At 38.7% G+C, this 19,825-nt stretch overlaps 1 protein-coding gene across 4 annotated transcripts in view; it reads left to right on the forward strand.

Annotated features, from left to right (window-relative positions):
- The window catches only part of LOC127848382 (oxysterol-binding protein-related protein 3-like), a 102,598-nt gene that overhangs the window by 69,757 nt on the left and 13,016 nt on the right, over nucleotides 1-19,825 (forward strand). For all 4 annotated transcript variants that reach the window (XM_052380815.1, XM_052380817.1, XM_052380816.1 and 1 more), the window contains 3 exons: nucleotides 5,331-5,503; nucleotides 10,427-10,501; nucleotides 18,692-18,829. In XM_052380815.1, coding sequence (XP_052236775.1) covers nucleotides 5,331-5,503; nucleotides 10,427-10,501; nucleotides 18,692-18,829 — 386 coding nt within the window. The remainder of the gene's footprint in view (nucleotides 1-5,330; nucleotides 5,504-10,426; nucleotides 10,502-18,691; nucleotides 18,830-19,825) is intronic.

Consider the following 19,825-nt stretch of genomic DNA (forward strand, 5'->3'; position numbering starts at 1 on the left):
TGTGTTATTGTGGAATAATTTTAATTTGTTTGAGCAATTAAATGATATTTACTGTGTTAAACTTGCTTGAAAATGCATTTTTTGTAAGGAAACTAACAAACGGTTCTCGGCCTTGAAAATGAAAATTTTGCCTTGAAAAGTCCTTGAAAAGTGCTAGAATTTAGGTTTGAGATTTCTGTTTGAACCATGTTTATACTTGAAAATTTGGTTAAGTTTTGTGTTTTGGTCCACTTTACCCCTAAAGTATCATATATATTGCTTTCATAGTTGTAACACTAGCAAACTATCATAAGGGGACAGTAAAGGACAAATTGCATAACTCTGGTTGTCATTTTTAAGGAATTATGGCCCTTTTTAGCTCATCTATTTTTTGAAAAAAAATTATGAGCTATTGTCATCACCTTGGCGTCTGCGTCGGCGTCTGCGTCGGCGTCGGCGTTGGCGTCCGGTTAAGTTGTGCGTTTAGGTCCACTTTTCTCAGAAAGTACCAATGCTATTGCATTCAAACTTGCTACACTTACTTACTATCATGAGAGGACTGGGCAGGCAAAGTTAGATAACTCTGGCGTGCATTTTGACAGAATTATGTGCCCTTTTTATGCTCGAAAAATTGAAAATTTTGGTTAAGTTTTGCGTTTAGGTCCACTTTTCTCAGAAAGTATCAATGCTATTGCATTCAAACTTGGTACACTTACTTACTATCATGAGGGGACTGGGCAGGCAAAGTTAGATAACTCTGGCGTGCATTTTGACTGAATTATGTGCCCTTTTTATACTTAGAAAATTGAAAATTTTGGTTAAGTTTTGTGTTTAGGTCCATTTTATTTTGTAAGTATCAAAGCTATTGCTTTCATACTTGCAATACTTACTAACTATCATAAGGGGACTGTGAAGGCAAAGTGATGTAACTCTGACTGGGATTTTGACAGAGTTATGTGCCCTTTTCATACTTACAAAATTGAAAATTTGGTTAACTTTTGTGTTTAGGTCCACTTTATTCCTACAGTATCAAAGGTATTGCTTTCATACTTGCAACACTTATTAACTATCATAAGGGGACTGTGCAGGCAAAGTTATGTAACTCTGACTGGCATTTGGACGGAATTATGGGCCCTTTAAACTTAGAAAATTGAAAATTTGGTTAAGTTTTGTGTTTTGGTCCACTTTACCCCTGAAGTATCATAGATATTGCTTTCATACTTGGAACACTCGCAAACTATCATAAGGGTACAGTAAAAGGACAAGTTGCATAACTCTGGTTGTCATTTTTATGGAATTATGGTCCTTTTTTGACTTAGTAACTTTGAATATATGGTTAAATTTTGTGTTTCGATCCACTTTACTCCTAAGTATCAAGCTTATTGATTTCAAACTTCAAATACTTTCATGCTATCATGAGGTTACTGTACATGGGAAGTTGAATTTTACCTTGACCTTTGAATGACCTTGACTCTCAAGGTCAAATTATTAAATTTTGCTAAAATTGCCATAACTTCTTTATTTATGATTAGATTTGATTGATACTTTGACAAAACTACTCTTACCTGACATACCACAATAGACTCCACCCAAACCATCCCCCGTGCCCTCCCCCCCCCCCCTCGAATCCCCCCCCATAATTTTTTTTTTTTTTTTTTAAGATCATCTCACAACTGACCACTACACCCTTACACTATACCCCCCCGCCCCACCCCCCAATTTTTTTTATAAACGGTCAAAAAACACAAATATTTATTTTTATTATTTTATGATTGAAATACCGTCCAACCATCGCACCCAAGAATCCCCCCCCCCACCCCCCTCCACCCTCCCCCCAACCCCCCCCCCCCCCATAATTTTATATTTTTTTAAGATCATCTCACAAATGACCACCACACCCTCACACTATACCTCCCCCCCACCCCATCCCCCCAAGTTTGTTTTTTTTGAAACGGTTAAAAATGTTATGTTTGAAATACCATCCAACCATCGCACCCAAGAATTCCCCCCTCACCAACACCCCCCCCCCCCCCCCCCCCCCGATTTTTTTTTTTCATTTTTTTCCGCATTTTTGAAAGATAATGTAATAAATGTCTTCACTCCACCCCTCCCTCCTTTGTGATTGAAAATGAGAGTCCCTTCATCTTTAAAAAGAAAATAGATGAGCGGTCTGCACCTGCAAGGCGGTGCTCTTGTTTGACTTAGTAACTTTGAATATATGGTTACATTTTGTGTTTAGATCCACTTTACTTCAAAAGTATCAAGGCTATTGCTTTTAAATTTCAAATACATTTCTTCATGAGGGCACTGTACCTGGCAAGTTGAATTTTACCTTGACCTTTCAATGACCTTGACTATCAAGGTAAAATTATTAAATTTTGCTAAAATTGCCATAACTTCTTTATTTATGATTAATTTGATTGATACTTTGACAAAACAACTCTTACCTGACATACCACAATAGACTCCACCCAAACCATCCCCCATGCCTCCCCCCGAATCCCCTCTTTCCCCCCCCCCCATTATTATTTTTTAATTAAAGAATATCAAATAAATGACCCCCCTCCACCCCCCACACCAAAAAAATAATTTTTATGCCCCCGGTAGGGTGGCATGTAGCAGTTGAACTGTCAGTCAGTATGTCAGTCAGTCTGTCCGTCCGTCTGAAATAAACTTTGACATTTGCCATTACTTTTTAACTTTTGAAGATAGCAACTTGATATTTGGCATGCATGTGTATCTCATGGAGCTGCACATTTTGAGTGGTGAAAGGTCAAGGTCATCCTTCAAGGTCAAATGTCAAATTTATGGTGTCTGTCCGTCCGAAAACTTAAACATTGGCCATAACTTTTTCAATATTGAAGGTAGCAACTTGATATTTGGCATGCATGTGTATCTCATGGAGCTGAACATTATGAGTTGTGAAAGGTGAAGGTCATCCTTCAAGGTCAAATGTCAAATATATGGCGTCTGTCCGTCCGAAAACTTTAACATTGGCCATATTTTGCAATATTGAAGATAGCAACTTGATCTTTGGCATGCATGTGTATCTCATAAAGCTGCACATTTTGAGTGGTGGAAGTTCAAGGTCAAGGTCATCCTTCAAGGTAAAAAATAAATAAAAATTCAAAGCGGTGTTCTCATGAAGCGGCACATTTTGAGTGGTGGAAGTTCTAGGTCAAGGTCATCTTTTAAGGTCAAGGTCATCCTTCAAGGTCAAGGTCATCCTTGAAGGTCAAAGGTCATTTTTATTTTTTAATTTAAAGCGGCGTTCTCATGAAGCTGCACATTTTGAGTGGTAGAAGTTCAAGGTCAAGGTCATTCGTCATGGTTACTCTTCAAGGTCAAAGGTAAAAAAAAATCATCAAAGCGGCGTTATCATGGAGCTACACATTTTGAGTGGTGGAAGTTCAAGGTCAAGGTCATCCTTCAAGGTCAAGGTCATCCTTCAAGGTCAAAGGTAAAAAAAAAATCAAAGCAGCCTTATCATAAAGCTGCACATTTTCAGTGGTGGAAGTTAAAGGTCAAGGTCATCCTTCAAGGTAAAAAAAAAATTTAAAAAATATTTTAAAGCGGCACATTTTCAGTGGTGGAAGTTCAAGGTCAAGGTTATCCTTCAAGGTCAAGGTCATCCTTCAAGGTCAAAGGTAAAAAATAAAATAATTCAAAGCGGGGTTCTTATGAAGCTGCACATTTTGAGTGGTGAAAATTCAAGGCCAAGGTCATTCTTCAAGGTCAAGGTCATCCTTCAAGTTCAAGGGATTTTTTTTTTATCAAAGCGGCGTTATCATGAAGCTACACATTTTGAGTGGTGGAAGTTCAAGGTCAAGGTCATCCTTCAATGTCAAGGTCATCCTTCAAGGTCAAAGGTAAAAATAAATAATTCAAAGCAGCGTTATCATAAAGCTAGACATTTTGAGTGGTAGAAGTTAAAGGTCAAGGTCATCCTTCAAGGTAAAAAAAGAATAAAACTATTTCACAGCGGCATTCTCATGAAGCTGCACATTTTGAGTGGTGGAAGTTCAAGGTCAACGTCATTCTTCAAGGTCAAGGTCATCCTTCAAGGTCAAAGGTCAAAAAAATAATTTCAAAGCGGTATTATGATGAAGCTACACATTTTTAATAGTGAAATTTCAAGGTCAAGGTCATCCTTCAAGGTCAAGGTCATCCTTCAAGGTCAAAGGTAAAATAAAAATAAAGCAGTGTTATCATGAAGCTGCACATTTTGAGTTGTGGAAGTTCACATTTGGAGTGGTGGAAGCTCAAGGTCAAGGTCATCCTTTAAGGTCAAGGTCACCCTTTAAGGTCAAAGGTAAAAAAAAATCAAAGCGGCGTTCTCATAGAGCTGCACATTTTGCGTTGTGTAAGTTCAAGGCCAAGGTCATTCTTCAAGGTCAATGTCATCCTTCAAGGTCAAAGGTAAAAATAAATAATTTCAAAGTGGCATTATCATGAAGCTGCACATTTTCAGTGGTGGAAGTTCAAGGCCAAGGTCATCCTTCAAGGTCAAGGTCATCCTTCAAGGTCAAGGTCATCCTTCAAGGTCAAACGTCATATAGGGGGACATTGTGTTTCACAAACACATCTTGTTTGTTTTAAAAAGACTTTCATCAAACAGAAATTTTTATTAAAAGCAGAAAATGTAGTCCCTTATTGGTATGTGCCGACTGCACTGGCTAATCTTTGATCACAGTTTAGGCAGTTGCATTAGGCCTAGTTTTCTCTGAACAAGGCTGAAATCAGTGAATTTTTGACCTCTGGATACTGACACAGTTGTTATGGATTTCTAATACTGACACAGTTGGTATGGATTCCTAGTCCACCCATATTATTCAACTCTTATTGAATGGTGATAGATTTTTACCCACACATGGCCTTTTCTCCCCATTTTGGGAGTATGACTCGTTATTACATTAAACTTTTTTAGTGTCAATTGAATTTCAAAAGTATCATAGCTTGTTATATTAACACTTAAATAGTTTATTTTGATAACATGTGTATAAAACATAAAATTGTAATCATTAAGCAATCACATGTTAAAGGGACGATGCCTGAAGCTTATGTTTACATGTTAAAGGGACGATGCCTGAAGCTTATGTTTACATGTTAAAGGTACGATGCCTGAAGTTATGTTCATATGTCAAAGGGACGATGCCTGAAGCTTATGTTTACATGTTAAAGGGACGATGCCTGAAGTTATGTTCATATGTTAAAGGGACGATGCCTGAAGTTATGTTCATATGTTAAAGGGACGATGCCTGAAGATTATGTTTACATGTTAAAGGGACGATGCCTGAAGCTTATGTTTACATGTTAAAGGGACGATGCCTGAAGTTCTCCTTGTTTTGCAGCTTCAGAGGACCGCATCTTGTCGTTCCAGACCGGGCGCCGGTCTAAGTTGCCGGTTCCCAAGTCAGACAAGGGAGACGTGTCCCTGTGGAATCTGCTGTTCAGGAACATCGGCAAGGACCTCACCAAGATATCTATGCCCGTCACACTGAACGAGCCCCTGAGTATGCTGCAGGTAAGTTGAGTATAACCCTTTCCCACTCAGAAGCAAAGTGAAAATGGATATATGCAAACAGCATAAAACCAGAACAGCCTGTGAGTGACTCGCAGTCTGTTCAGGTCAGTGCTTCCCCTGGATCAAAAGTTTCTTTAGCCAAATTTGCCTATTTATGGCAAAATTCTGCTATTTTTTACTATTTTTAAGTTTTAATAAAGAAAAACTTGTAGCCAAATAGAATTTTCTTTAGCCAAATTGGTCAATTTGTAGCCATTGGCTAATTTGGTGAATGGCAGAGTAAGCCCTGCAGGTTTTATGCTGTTTGTTGCTCATAAGTTTCTTAGGGTTGGAAATGAAGCTTTTTAAAAATTGAATTAAGTAAGAAAGGTATTTAATTGAATGTATCTTTCTAAGGGCCTACACATGGAAAATACGTATCTAAGTGGTAAAGGGTTAAACATATTCATTTAAGCTGGATTGGAAAGCCTAAGGCTAATTGTAATAAATTTAAGTTTTGGAGGCTTCATTTCCAACCCTAAGATACGGGTGAGCGGTAAACAGCATAATACCTAAACAGCCTGCAAGTTACATGTATTTGCAGGCTGTTTCGGTTTTATTCTGTTTGCATATAGCCATTTTCACTTTGTTTCTAAGCAGGAAAGGGTTAATATGTGACTTCATTTGTATTGAAAAATTTAAAAAAATAAAAATCATCTGTAGTATGACTTTGTATTAAATGATAATTATGTCCCCCACTATAGTAGTGGGGGACATATTGTTTTTACCCTGTCTGTTGGTCTGTTGGTTGGTCTGTTGGTTGGTTTGCGCCAACTTTAACATTTGCAATAACTTTTGCAATATTGAAGATAGCAACTTGATATTTGGCGTGCATATGTATCTCATGGAGCTGCACATTTTGAGTGATAAAAGGTCATGGTCAAGGTCATCCTTCAAGGCCAAAGGTCAAATATATGGGTCAAAATCGCTCATTTAATGTACACTTTTGCAATATTTCAATATTCAAGATAGCAACTTGATATTTGGCATGCTCATGGAGCTGCACATTTTGAGTGGTGAAATGTCAAGGTCAAGGTTATCCTTCAAGGTCAAAGGTCAAATATTTGGGTCAAAATCGCTCATTTAATGTACACTTTTGCAATATTTCAATATTCAAGATAGCAACTTGATATTTGGCATGCATGTGTATCTCATGGAGCTGCACATTTTGAGTGGTGAAAGGTTAAGGTCAAGGTCATCCTTCAAGGTCAGAGGTCAAATATATGTGGCCAAAATCGCTCATTTGATGAGTACTTTTGCAATATTAACGATAGCAACTTGATATTTGGCATGCATGTGTATCTCATGGAGCTGCACATTTTGAGTGGTGAAAGGTCAAGGTCATCCTTCAAGGTCAAATATATGGGTCAAAATTGCTCATGTAATGTCACTTCTGCAATATTGAAGATAGCAATTTTATATTTGACATGCATGTGTATCTCATAGAGCTGCACATTTCGAGTGGTGAAGGGTCAAGGTCAAGGTCATCCTCCAAGGTTAAAGGTCAAATATTTGGGTCAAAATCGCTCATTTAATGTACACTTTTGCAATATTTCAATATTCAAGATAGCAACTTGATATTTGGCATGCATGTGTATCTCATGGAGCTGCACATTTTGAGTGGTGAAAGGTTAAGGTCAAGGTCATCCTTTAAGGTCAGAGGTCAAATATATGTGGCAAAAATCGCTCATTTGATGAGTACTTTTGCAATATTGACGATAGCAACTTGATATTTGGCATGCATGTGTATCTCATGGAGCTGCACATTTTGAGTGGTGAAAGGTCAAGGTCATCCTTCAAGGTCAAATATATGGGTCAAAATTGCTCATGTAATGTCACTTCTGTAATATTGAAGCTAGCAATTTTATATTTGACATGCATGTGTATCTCATGGAGCTGCACATTTTGAGTGGTGAAGGGTCAAGGTCAAGGTCATCCTCCAAGGTCAAACGTCATATACGGGGACATAGTGTTTCACAAACACATCTTGTTTTTAATTTAAAGAAACAACATTATTTTAAAGTTATTACGTGAAAAAAAAAGTATCAATTATTAAGTTAACAATAGAAATTATAAATGGCTTTTTTTTCTGCAAAGTTAAGCGTTGACATCGAAACAAAAGTCAACAGCGGTAAAATTTCAGTTGCAAATAATAGCAAATGATGGCAGGATCCAATAAATTGTCTTCAAATTCTTGGACATACAACTTTAGACATAGAGAAAGCCAGAGCTAACTTTAGTTTAATGAACTGGTCCATTATTATCCCCCGCCATAGGCGGAAGTATATTGTTTTGGCGTTGTCCGTCCGTCTTTCCGTCCGTCCGGAGCCATATCTTGGAAGTGTTTTGGCGGATTTCATTGAAACTTGGTATGAGTATGTATATGGATAAGAGGATGATGCACGCCAAATGGCATTGTACACCATCTGTTAATAACAAAGTTATGGCCCTTTGTACCGTGTAAAAATGCTTTTTTGAGTGTCAAATATAACACTTTTGGGTCCAGAAGCATATTAGCGGGGGATATCAATTCAACGAATTTGCTTGTTTTAACCTAATTTCAATTGATTTGACTTGTTTGATTTGATATCCTGGCAATAAAGTCACTTATTTCATTGATAGACTTGTGTTGTTAAATTTACTTATAATTTTCAATTTATTCTGGTTTTATTATTCTTTTATTGAATGTTTGCACACTTCTTTTGCATAATGAAAATGGTAGCTTTAGCTTATCCTGATGAAAAAGGCTTAAGATTAAGAAAATCAGTGACTTGTTGTTGGTTACACTTTTAAAACAAAAAATACATTATATTGCATTTATATGAGATGCGCTTTGAAAAAAAGGGGCTTAATGCATGCACGTAAAGTTTCCTCCCCTCTTAGCCTTTGCAGTTTGCACAGGCTTATTATGGTTAACACTTTCTGCTTTTATTGTATTGTTTGTTAGCTCACCTGAGCACAATGTGCTCACGGTGAGCTTTTGTGATCGCTTTTTATCCGTCGTCCGTTGTGTGGCGTCAACATTTGCCTTGTTAACTCTCTAGAGACCACATTTATTGTCCAATCTTCATGAAATTTGGTCAAAAGATTGGTTTCAATGATATCTTGGATGAGTTTGAAAATGGTTACGAAAAACATGGCTGTCGAGGGGCGGGGCATTTTTCCTTATATGGCTATAATAAGGCTATAGTAAAATCTTTTTAACACTCTAGACGCCACATTTATTGTCTGATCTTCATGAAACTTGGTCAGAAAATTCATCCCAATAATATCTTGGACAAGTTCCAAAATGATGCCGGTTGGTTGAAAAACATGGCCGCCAGGGGTGGGGCATTTTGCCTTATATGGCTTTAGTCAAACCTTGTTAACACTCTAGAGGCCACATTTATTTCTGATCTTCATGAAACTTGCTCAGAAGATTTGCCCCACTGATATCTAAGATGAGTTAAAAATTGGTAACCTTTGGTTGAAAAACATGGCTGCCAACGGGCGGAACATTTTTCCTTTTATGGCTATATATGGCTATAGTAAAATCTTGTTAACACTCCAGAGGCCACACTTATTGTCCAAACTTCATGAAACTTAGTCAGAAGATTCATCCCAATAATATCTTGGACGAGTTTGAAAATGATGCCGGTTGGTTGAAAAACATGGCTGCCAGGGGGCGGGAAATTTTTCCTTATATGGCTATAGTAAAACCTTGTTAACACTCTAGATGCCACATTTATTGTCCAATCTTGTTGAAATATGGCCAGAAGATTTGTCTTAATGATATCTTGGATGAGTTCGAAAATGGTTACGTTTGCTTGAAAAACATGGCCGCATTGGGGCGGGGCATTTTTCCTTATATGGCTATTGTATGGCTATATAAGGCTATAGCAAAATCTTGTTTACACTCTAGAGCCCACATTTATAGTCCGATCTTCATGAAACTCGGTCAGAAGAATCATCCCAATAATATCTTGGACGAGCTCAAAAATGATGCTGGTTGGTTGAAAAATATGGCCACCACGGGGGCGGGGCTATTTTCCTTATATGGCTATAGTAAAACCTTGTTAACACTCTAGAGGTCACATTTATTTTCCGATCATCATGAAACTTGGTCAGAAGATTTGTCCCAATGATATCTTGGATGAGTTCGAAAATGGTTTTGGTTGCTTTAAAACCATGGCCACCAGGGGCGGGGCATTTTTCCTTATATGGCTATATATGGCTATAGTAAAACCTTGTTAACACTCTAGAGGCCACATTTATTGTCCAATCTTCATGAAATTTGGTCAGAAGATTGGTCTCAATGATATCTTGGATGAGTTCGAAAATAATTGTTTGCTTGAAAAAATATGGCTTCCAAGAGGCTGGGCATTTTTCCTTATATTGCTATAATAAAATCTGGTTAACACTCTAGAGGCCACATTTACTGTCCGATCCTCATGAAAATTGGTCAGAAGATTCATCCCGATAATATCTTGGACGAGTTAAAAAATGATGCCAGTTGGTTGAAAAACATGGCTATCCCAATAATATCTTGGACGAGTTCGAAAATGATGCCGGTTGGTTGAAAAACATGGCTGCCAGGGGGCGGGGCATTTTCCCTTATATGGCTGAAGTAAAACCTTGGTAACACTCTAGAGGCAACATTTATTTTCCAATCTTCGTGAAACTTAGTCCGAAGATTTGTCCCAATAATATCTTATCTCAGGGGAGTCACTTTGGGCCTTTCAGGCCCTCTTGTTTAAAAGAAGAATACATGACAAAAATCAAGTTTAGGCAGAAAGTGTTGATCGTGATTAGTCTGTGCTGACTGGGATGACACTTTACGCACATGCTTTAAGCTCCCTTTTCGAAGAGCGAGACTCAAATGTATAACAAACGTATTTCCTTCAGAGACTGTGTGAGGAGCTGGAATACAGTGATCTGCTGGATAAGGCTAACCTGTGTGAAGATCCCTTTGATAGAATGGTACGTATATCTGCTTGATAAGGCTTACCTGTGTGAAGATCCCTTTGATAGAATGGTACGTATATCTGCTGGATAAGGCTAACCTGTGTGATGATCCCTTTGATAGAATGGTACATATATCTGCTTGATAAGGCTAACCTGTGTGATGATCCCTTTGATAGAATGGTACGTATATCTGCTGGATAAGGCTAACCTGTGTGATGATCCCTTTGATAGAATGGTACGTATATCTGCTGGATAAGGCTAACCTGTGTGATGATCCCTTTGATAGAATGGTACGTATATCTGCTTGATAAGGCTTACCTGTGTGAAGATCCCTTTGATAGAATGGTACGTATATCTGCTTGATAAGGCTAACCTGTGTGATGATCCCTTTGATAGAATGGTACGTATATCTGCTGGATAAGGCTAACCTGTGTGAAGATCCCTTCGATAGAATGGTACGTATATCTGCTTGATAAGGCTAACCTGTGTGATGATCCCTTTGATAGAATGGTACGTATATCTGCTGGATAAGGCTTACCTGTGTGAAGATCCCTTTGATAGAATGGTACGTATATCTGCTTGATAAGGCTAACCTGTGTGATGATCCCTTTGATAGAATGGTACGTATATCTGCTGGATAAGGCTAACCTGTGTGATGATCCCTTTGATAGAATGGTTTGTATATCTGCTGGATAAGGCTAACGTGTGATGATCCCTTCGATAGAATGGTACGTATATCTGCTTGATAAGGCTAACCTGTGTGATGATCCCTTCGATAGAATGGTACGTATATCTGCTTGATAAGGCTAACCTGTGTGATGATCCCTTTGATAGAATGGTACGTATATCTGCTTGATAAGGCTAACCTGTGTGATGATCCCTTTGATAGAATGGTACGTATATCTGCTGGATAAGGCTTACCTGTGTGAAGATCCCTTTGATAGAATGGTACGTATATCTGCTTGATAAGGCTAACCTGTGTGATGATCCCTTTGATAGAATGGTACGTATTTCTGCTGGATAAGGCTAACTTGTGTGATGAGACCTTCGATAGAATGGTAGGTATATCTGCTTGATAAGGCTAACCTGTGTGATGATCCCTTCGATAGAATGGTACGTATATCTGCTGGATAAGGCTAACCTGTGTGATGATCCCTTCGATAGAATGGTACGTATATCTGCTTGATAAGGCTAACCTGTGTGATGATCCCTTCGATAGAATGGTACGTATATCTGCTGGATAAGGCTAACCTGTGTGATGATCCCTTCGATAGAATGGTACGTATATCTACTGGATAAGGCTAACCTGTGTGATGATCCCTTTGATAGAATGGTACGTATATCTGCTGGATAAGGCTAACCTGTGTGATGAGACCTTCGATAGAATGGTACGTATATCTGCTGGATAAGTCTAACCTGTGTGATGATCCCTTTGATAGAATGGTAAGTATATCTGCTTGATAAGGCTTACCTGTGTGATGATCCCTTTGATAGAATGGTAAGTATATCTGCTGGATAAGGCTAACCTGTGTGATGATCCCTTCGATAGAATGGTACAAATATCTGCTGGATAAGGCTAACCTGTGTGATGATCCCTTTGATAGAATGGTACGTATATCTGCTGGATAAGGCTAACCTGTGTGATGAGACCTTCGATAGAATGGTACGTATATCTGCTGGATAAGTCTAACCTGTGTGATGATCACTTTGATAGAATGGTAAGTATATCTGCTGGATAAGGCTAACCTGTGTGATGATCACTTTGATAGAATGGTACGTATATCTGCTGGATAAGGCTAACCTGTGTGATGAGACCTTCGATAGAATGGTACGTATATCTGCTGGATAAGTCTAACCTGTGTGATGATCCCTTTGATAGAATGGTAAGTATATCTGCTTGATAAGGCTTACCTGTGTGATGATCCCTTTGATAGAATGGTACGTATATCTGCTGGATAAGGCTAACCTGTGTGATGATCCCTTTGATAGAATGGTACGTATATCTGCTGGATAAGGCTAACCTGTTTGATGATCCCTTTGATAGAATGGTACGTATATCTGCTAGATAAGGCTAACCTGTGTGATGATCCCTTCGATAGAATGGACGTATATCTGCTGGATAAGGCTAACCTGTGTGATGATCCCTTTGATAGAATGGTACGTATATCTGCTTGATAAGGCTAACCTGTGTTATGATCCCTTTGATAGAATGGTATGTATTTCTGCTGGATAAGGCTAACCTGTGTGATGAGACCTTCGATAGAATGGTATGTACGTGAACATGTGATGATCCCTTCGATAGAATGGTAAGTATATCTGCTTGATAAGGCTTACCTGTGTGATGATCCCTTTGATAGAATGGTACGTATATCAGCTTGATAAGGCTAACCTGTGTGATGATCCCTTTGATAGAATGATACGTATATCTGCTGGATAAGGCTTACCTGTGTGATGATCCCTTTGATAGAATGATACGTATATCTGCTTGATAAGGCTAACCTGTGTGATGATCCCTTTGATAGAATGGTACGTATATCTGCTGGATAAGGCTAACCTGTGTGATGATCCCTTTGATAGAATGGTACGTATATCTGCTGGATAAGGCTAACCTGTGTGATGATCCCTTTGATAGAATGGTACGTATATCTGCTGGATAAGGCTTACCTGTGTGAAGATCCCTTTGATAGAATGGTACGTATATCTGCTTGATAAGGCTAACCTGTGTGATGATCCCTTTGATAGAATGGTACGTATATCTGCTGGATAAGGCTAACCTGTGTGATGATCCCTTTGATAGAATGGTACGTATATCTGCTTGATAAGGCTAACCTGTGTGATGATCCCTTTGATAGAATGGTACGTATATCTGCTGGATAAGGCTAACCTGTGTGATGATCCCTTTGATAGAATGGTACGTATATCTGCTTGATAAGGCTAACCTGTGTGATGATCCCTTTGATAGAATGGTACATATATCAGCTGGATAAGGCCAACCTGTGTGATGATCCCTTCGATAGAATGGTACGTATATCTGCTTGATAAGGCTAACCTGTGTGATGATCCCTTTGATAGAATGGTACGTATATCTGCTGGATAAGGCCAACCTGTGTGATGATCCCTTCGATAGAATGGTACGTATATCTGCTTGATAAGGCTAACCTGTGTGATGATCCCTTTGATAGAATGGTACGTATATCTGCTGGATAAGGCTAACCTGTGTGATGATCCCTTTGATAGAATGGTACGTATATCTGCTTGATAAGGCTAACCTGTGTGATGATCCCTTTGATAGAATGGTACGTATATCTGCTGGATAAGGCTAACCTGTGTGATGATCCCTTTGATAGAATGGTACGTATATCTGCTTGATAAGGCTAACCTGTGTGATGATCCCTTTGATAGAATGGTACGTATATCAGCTGGATAAGGCCAACCTGTGTGATGATCCCTTCGATAGAATGGTACGTATATCTGCTTGATAAGGCTAACCTGTGTGATGATCCCTTTGATAGAATGGTACGTATATCTGCTGGATAAGGCCAACCTGTGTGATGATCCCTTCGATAGAATGGTACGTATATCTGCTTGATAAGGCTAACCTGTGTGATGATCCCTTTGATAGAATGGTAAGTATATCTGCTAGATAAGGCTAACCTGTGTGATGATCCCTTTGATAGAATGGTAGGTATATCTGCTTGATAAGGCTAACCTGTGTGATGATCCCTTCGATAGAATGGTACGTATATCTGCTGGATAAGGCTAACCTGTGTGAAGATCCCTTTGATAGAATGATACGTATATCTGCTGGATAAGGCTAACCTGTGTGAAGATCCCTTTGATAGAATGATACGTATATCTGCTGGATAAGGCTTACCTGTGTGATGATCACTTTGATAGAATGGTACGTATATCTGCTGGATAAGGCTAACCTGTGTGATGATCCCTTTGATAGAATGGTACGTATATCTGCTTGATAAGGCTAACCTGTGTGAAGATCCCTTTGATAGAATGGTAAGTATATCTGCTGGATAAGGCTAACCTGTGTGATGATCCCTTCGATAGAATGGTACGTATATCTGCTGGATAAGGCTAACCTGTGTGATGATCCCTTCGATAGAATGGTACGTATATCTGCTTGATAAGGCTAACCTGTGTGATGATCCCTTTGATAGAATGGTACGTATATCTGCTGGATAAGGCTAACCTGTGTGATGATCCCTTTGATAGAATGGTATGTATATCTGCTGGATAAGGCTAACCTGTGTGATGAGACCTTCGATAGAATGGTACGTATATCTGCTGGATAAGGCTAACGTGTGATGATCCCTTTGATAGAATGGTACGTATATCTGCTGGATAAGGCTAACCTGTGTGATGATCCCTTTGATAGAATGGTACGTATATCTGCTGGATAAGGCTAACCTGTGTGAAGATCACTTTGATAGAATGGTACGTATATCTGCTGGATAAGGCTAACCTGTGTGATGATCCCTTCGATAGAATGGTACATACGTGAACGTGTGATGATCCCTTCGATAGAATGGTACGTACGTGAACGTGTGATGATCCCTTCGATAGAATGGTAAGTACGTGAACATGTGATGATCCCTTCGATAGAATGGTACGTATATCTGCTGGATAAGGCTAACCTGTGTGATGATCCCTTTGATAGAATGGTACGTATATCTGCTTGATAAGGCTAACCTGTGTGATGAGACCTTCGATAGAATGGTACGTATATCTGCTTGATAAGGCTAACATGTGTGATTATTCCTTCGATAGAATGGTACGTATATCTGCTGGATAAGGCTAACCTGTGTGATGATCCCTTTGATAGAATGGTACATATATCTGCTGGATAAGGCTAACCTGTGTGATGATCCCTTCGATAGAATGGTACGTATATCTGCTGGATAAGGCTAACCTGTGTGATGATCCCTTTGATAGAATTGTACATATATCTGCTGGATAAGGCTAACCTGTGTGATGATCCCTTCGATAGAATGGTACGTATATCTGCTGGATAAGGCTAACCTGTGTGATGAGACCTTCGATAGAATGGTACGTATATCTGCTGGATAAGGCTAACGTGTGATGATCCCTTCGATAGAATGGTACGTATATCTGCTGGATAAGGCTAACCTGTGTGATGATCCCTTCGATAGAATGGTACAAATATCTGCTGGATAAGGCTAACCTGTGTGATGATCCCTTCGATAGAATGGTACGTATATCTGCTTGATAAGGCTAACCTGTGTGATGATCCCTTTGATAGAATGGTACGTATATCTGCTGGATAAGGCTAACCTGTGTGATGATCCCTTTGATAGAATGGTACGTATATCTGCTGGATAAGGCTAACCTGTGTGATGATCCCTTTGATAGAATGGTACGTATATCTGCTTGATAAGGCTTACCTGTGTGATGATCCCTTTGATAGAATGATACGTATATCTGCTTGATAAGGCTAACCTGTGTGATGATCCCTTCGATAGAATGGTACGTATATCTGCTTGATAAGGCTTACCTGTGTGATGATCCATTGATAGAATGGTACGTATATCTGCTTGATAAGGCTAACCTGTGTGATGATCCCTTTGATAGAATGGTACGTATATCTGCTGGATAAGGCTAACCTGTGTGATGAGACCTTCGATAGAATGGTACGTATATCTGCTGGATAAGGCTAACCTGTGTGATGATCCCTTTGATAGAATGGTAGGTATATCTGCTTGATAAGGCTAACCTGTGTGAAGATCCCTTTGATAGAATGGTAAGTATATCTGCTGGATAAGGCTAACCTGTGTGATGAGACCTTTGATAGAATGGTACGTATATCTGCTGGATAAGGCTAACCTGTGTGATGATCCCTTTGATAGAATGATACGTATATCTGCTGGATAAGGCTAACCTGTGTGATGATCCCTTTGATAGAATGGTACGTATATCTGCTGGATAAGGCTAACCTGTGTGATGATCACTTTGATAGAATGGTACGTATATCTACTGGATAAGGCTAACCTGTGTGATGATCCCTTTGATAGAATGGTACGTATATCTGCTGGATAAGGCTAACCTGTGTGATGATCCCTTTGATAGAATGGTACGTATATCTGCTGGATAAGGCTAACCTTTGTGATGATCCCTTTGATAGAATGGTATTTATATCTGCTGGATAAGGCTAACCTGTGTTATGACTCTTTGATAGAATGGTAAGTACATGAACATGACTTTTGTGATGATTGTTTTGCTAGAAATGTACGTACATGAACATTTGATGATCCCTTCAATAGAAATGTACGTACATGAATATGTGATGATCCCTTTGATAGAATGGTATGTACGTGAACCTGTGATGACCCCTTCCATAGAATGGTGCATACATGAACATTTTATGATTCCTTTGATAGAATGGTACGTACATGAACACATGTGTTTGTTTTTAGCGAGGCTGTTTTCGGAGAAAACCCGAGCTGTTGTCATAGCCAGATCGTCGTGTCGTGTCGTCTGCCGGTGTCGTGCTTAAACCTTAACATTGGCTCTAAAATCAAAGTGCTTCCACCTACAACTTTGAAACTTCACATGTAGGTGTACCTTGATGAGTTCTACATGCCACACCCATTTTTGGGTCACTAGGTCAGAGGTCAAGGTCACTGTGACTTCTAAAAAAAAAAAAAATCTGACAAGCTTTTGCAGCCGAGTGTGGCACCTGTTATGCGGTGCTCTTGTTATGTGCTCCACCCACCCTGCCATTCTGAAATCCCCTCAAATATAAAAATCCAGGCCCACCCAATCATTCTCAATTGCTTTACTGGATAATGCCAATGTTTTTTATCATCCCATTGGATAGTGTGGATTGGTACAAACATGAACAAGTGTGTTGGCTTAACATACCTACCTATCCCCTAAACACCACCATCCACAATGGCTATACTGGACAAGACAAACCTTTGTGACCATTCCTTCCATGGAATGATAGGTACATGAACGTTTTTTGGAGATAGATACTACCCTCCAGAACCACCCACAACCCTCACTCACAATATAGTAGAGGGGGGTGTACTGGTTTTACCATGGACGTCATTCTGTCTGTAGACACGATTTTGTCAGATAAAGTACTCCTTCAACTTGTCAGTATACTAATGTTAAACTTCCATGTTTTTCTTGTTTATGTAATGAAGTTGAACTTGTGTAAATTGTATTATTTAATGCTAAATTTACTACATTTATGCCCTTTTCAACATTTATTTACAACCTGCATCATATATAGACTTGTGGTATCAAATAGTATTCATCAAAACTAGCTAGATTTATTGAATGAAATTTCAGTCAATTAACGGAGGTGAGTCTTTTAAGCTTAAGCTTAATCTAAGTCGACCCAAGCTGTAATCTTATACTTTATGGACTTGTTTTTGCCACTTGTTTGGTAAATAGTTAATTTGCCCTGCCAAATATTGAAATCACTGACCTTGAATTAACAGTCTTGTGCTCTATCAATTGCGTTTATTTATGTCTGTATGTATTCTTGTCGAACAAACCAAGTCTCAATGGTTCTTGCATCATTACAATTATTTGGTTATTGTTTGAATAAATTTCATCATATGGTATTTTAATAAGTGTTAAAACTATTTCAACAAAGAAGACATAGTGGTTGGAACCAATATATATTATTAGTGATTAACCAGCAAATGGAGTACAATATTTTGGTGTGAACCAGTAAACTCACTATGTGTTTTGATCTTTGAGTGTTGCCATTCACCTCTTCCCCGTCAGAAGCAAAGTTGAAAATGGCTATATGCAACCAGCATGAAACAAGAACAGTCTGCGAGTGACTTGCAGTCTGTTCAGGTTTTATGCTGTTTGCTGCTCATCAGTATCTAAGGGTTGGAAATGACAGCTTTACTTGATTTGGGTAAGAAAGGTCTCAAATTTAGCTTTGATTGTTGCAGTTTTATTTGGGCATGAAATGTTGCAGAAGTGAAGTGGATATGGTTTCATCCTAGTGCCTGGGAGGTCATGGACTCGATCCTAAGTGTTCTTTTAATCTTCCAAAAAGACTTTTAGTACTGGTTCTTCCCAGGAAATGGTCTCAAATATGCTTTTTTTTAGCCATAGGCTTTCGATGCAATCAAGCTTAAATGAATAGTGTTAACTAAAAAAACTTATTTGGGCTTATACGAGCATCTTGTTACATTTACACTACAGATGTATGTGGCAGCCTTTGCTGTGAGCAGCTATGCCAGCTCATGTTACCGTGTGGGCCATAAACCTTTCAACCCCCTGCTGGGAGAAACCTACGAGAGTATACGGGAGGATAGGGGCTGGAAGTTCATCTCTGAACAGGTAACCTACAAAAGTATACAAGAGGATATGGGCTGGAGGTTCAGTTCTGAACAAGAGATATAGTTGGGTTTGTTTCCTTTAAGCTAAGATCAAGGGTACCCTTGTGCCTAAATTTCTAAATTACGTGGGAAGCTCTTGGCCTAAATGTTTGTTTTTAACTCGGCTGTTTTCTGAGAAAACCCGAGGTATTGTCATAGCCAGCTCGTTGTGTCGTGTCGTCCACAACGTGCTAAAACCTTAACATTTTGTCAAGGTTTTGTACATTGGCTCTAAAATCAAAGTGCTTCCACCTACAACTAAGAAACTTCATATGTAGCTGCACCTTGATGAGTTCTACATGCCACACCCATTTTTGGGTCACTAGGTCAAATGTTAAGGTCACTGTGACCTCTTAAAAAAAATAATCTGACAAGCTTTCATTTATTCAAAACTGCACCCGCAGCCGAGTGTGGCACCCATTATGCGGTGCTCTTGTTTATATTTATGTTTGTATGCTTGTTGTACCAACATTTATATAAGACACAAACAATCTATAAAAGCTAACCCCTTGTGCAGTGCATGTCTTTTCCACTTGACTTAGGAACATCTTTGGGAATGGCGGGAGTTTTTCCTTCTTTCAGATGATTACGTTCTTTTCAGTGCCAAAAATGCTCAACAAATATTTTTTTTACTTTACTGTATCTAGTTAAAAAAGTTTTGAGAAAATCTGTAAGATGGAAGAGTTTTTTTTATTTTACCTCATAGGAAGAGTTTCCAAAGAGTCACACCCATTTTACATGCTGATGTTATAATTTATGAAATTCAGTTTAGAAATAAAATCTAATCAGTAATTTTTTTTAAATATTTTTGTTTAATGGTGGTCATGGATTAACAAAGAAAAAATCGATTTGAGTAGACAAGGGATTATGTAATGCCAATAGATAAAAAAAAATAGCAACACATGGTATGTTTGTAATTTGTTTGTATTTTCTGTATGCTTCCACAAAATAATACAAA

The sequence above is a fragment of the Dreissena polymorpha genome, chromosome 10 (assembly GCF_020536995.1).
Source record: "Dreissena polymorpha isolate Duluth1 chromosome 10, UMN_Dpol_1.0, whole genome shotgun sequence".
Classification (NCBI taxonomy): Eukaryota; Metazoa; Mollusca; class Bivalvia; order Myida; family Dreissenidae; genus Dreissena; species Dreissena polymorpha.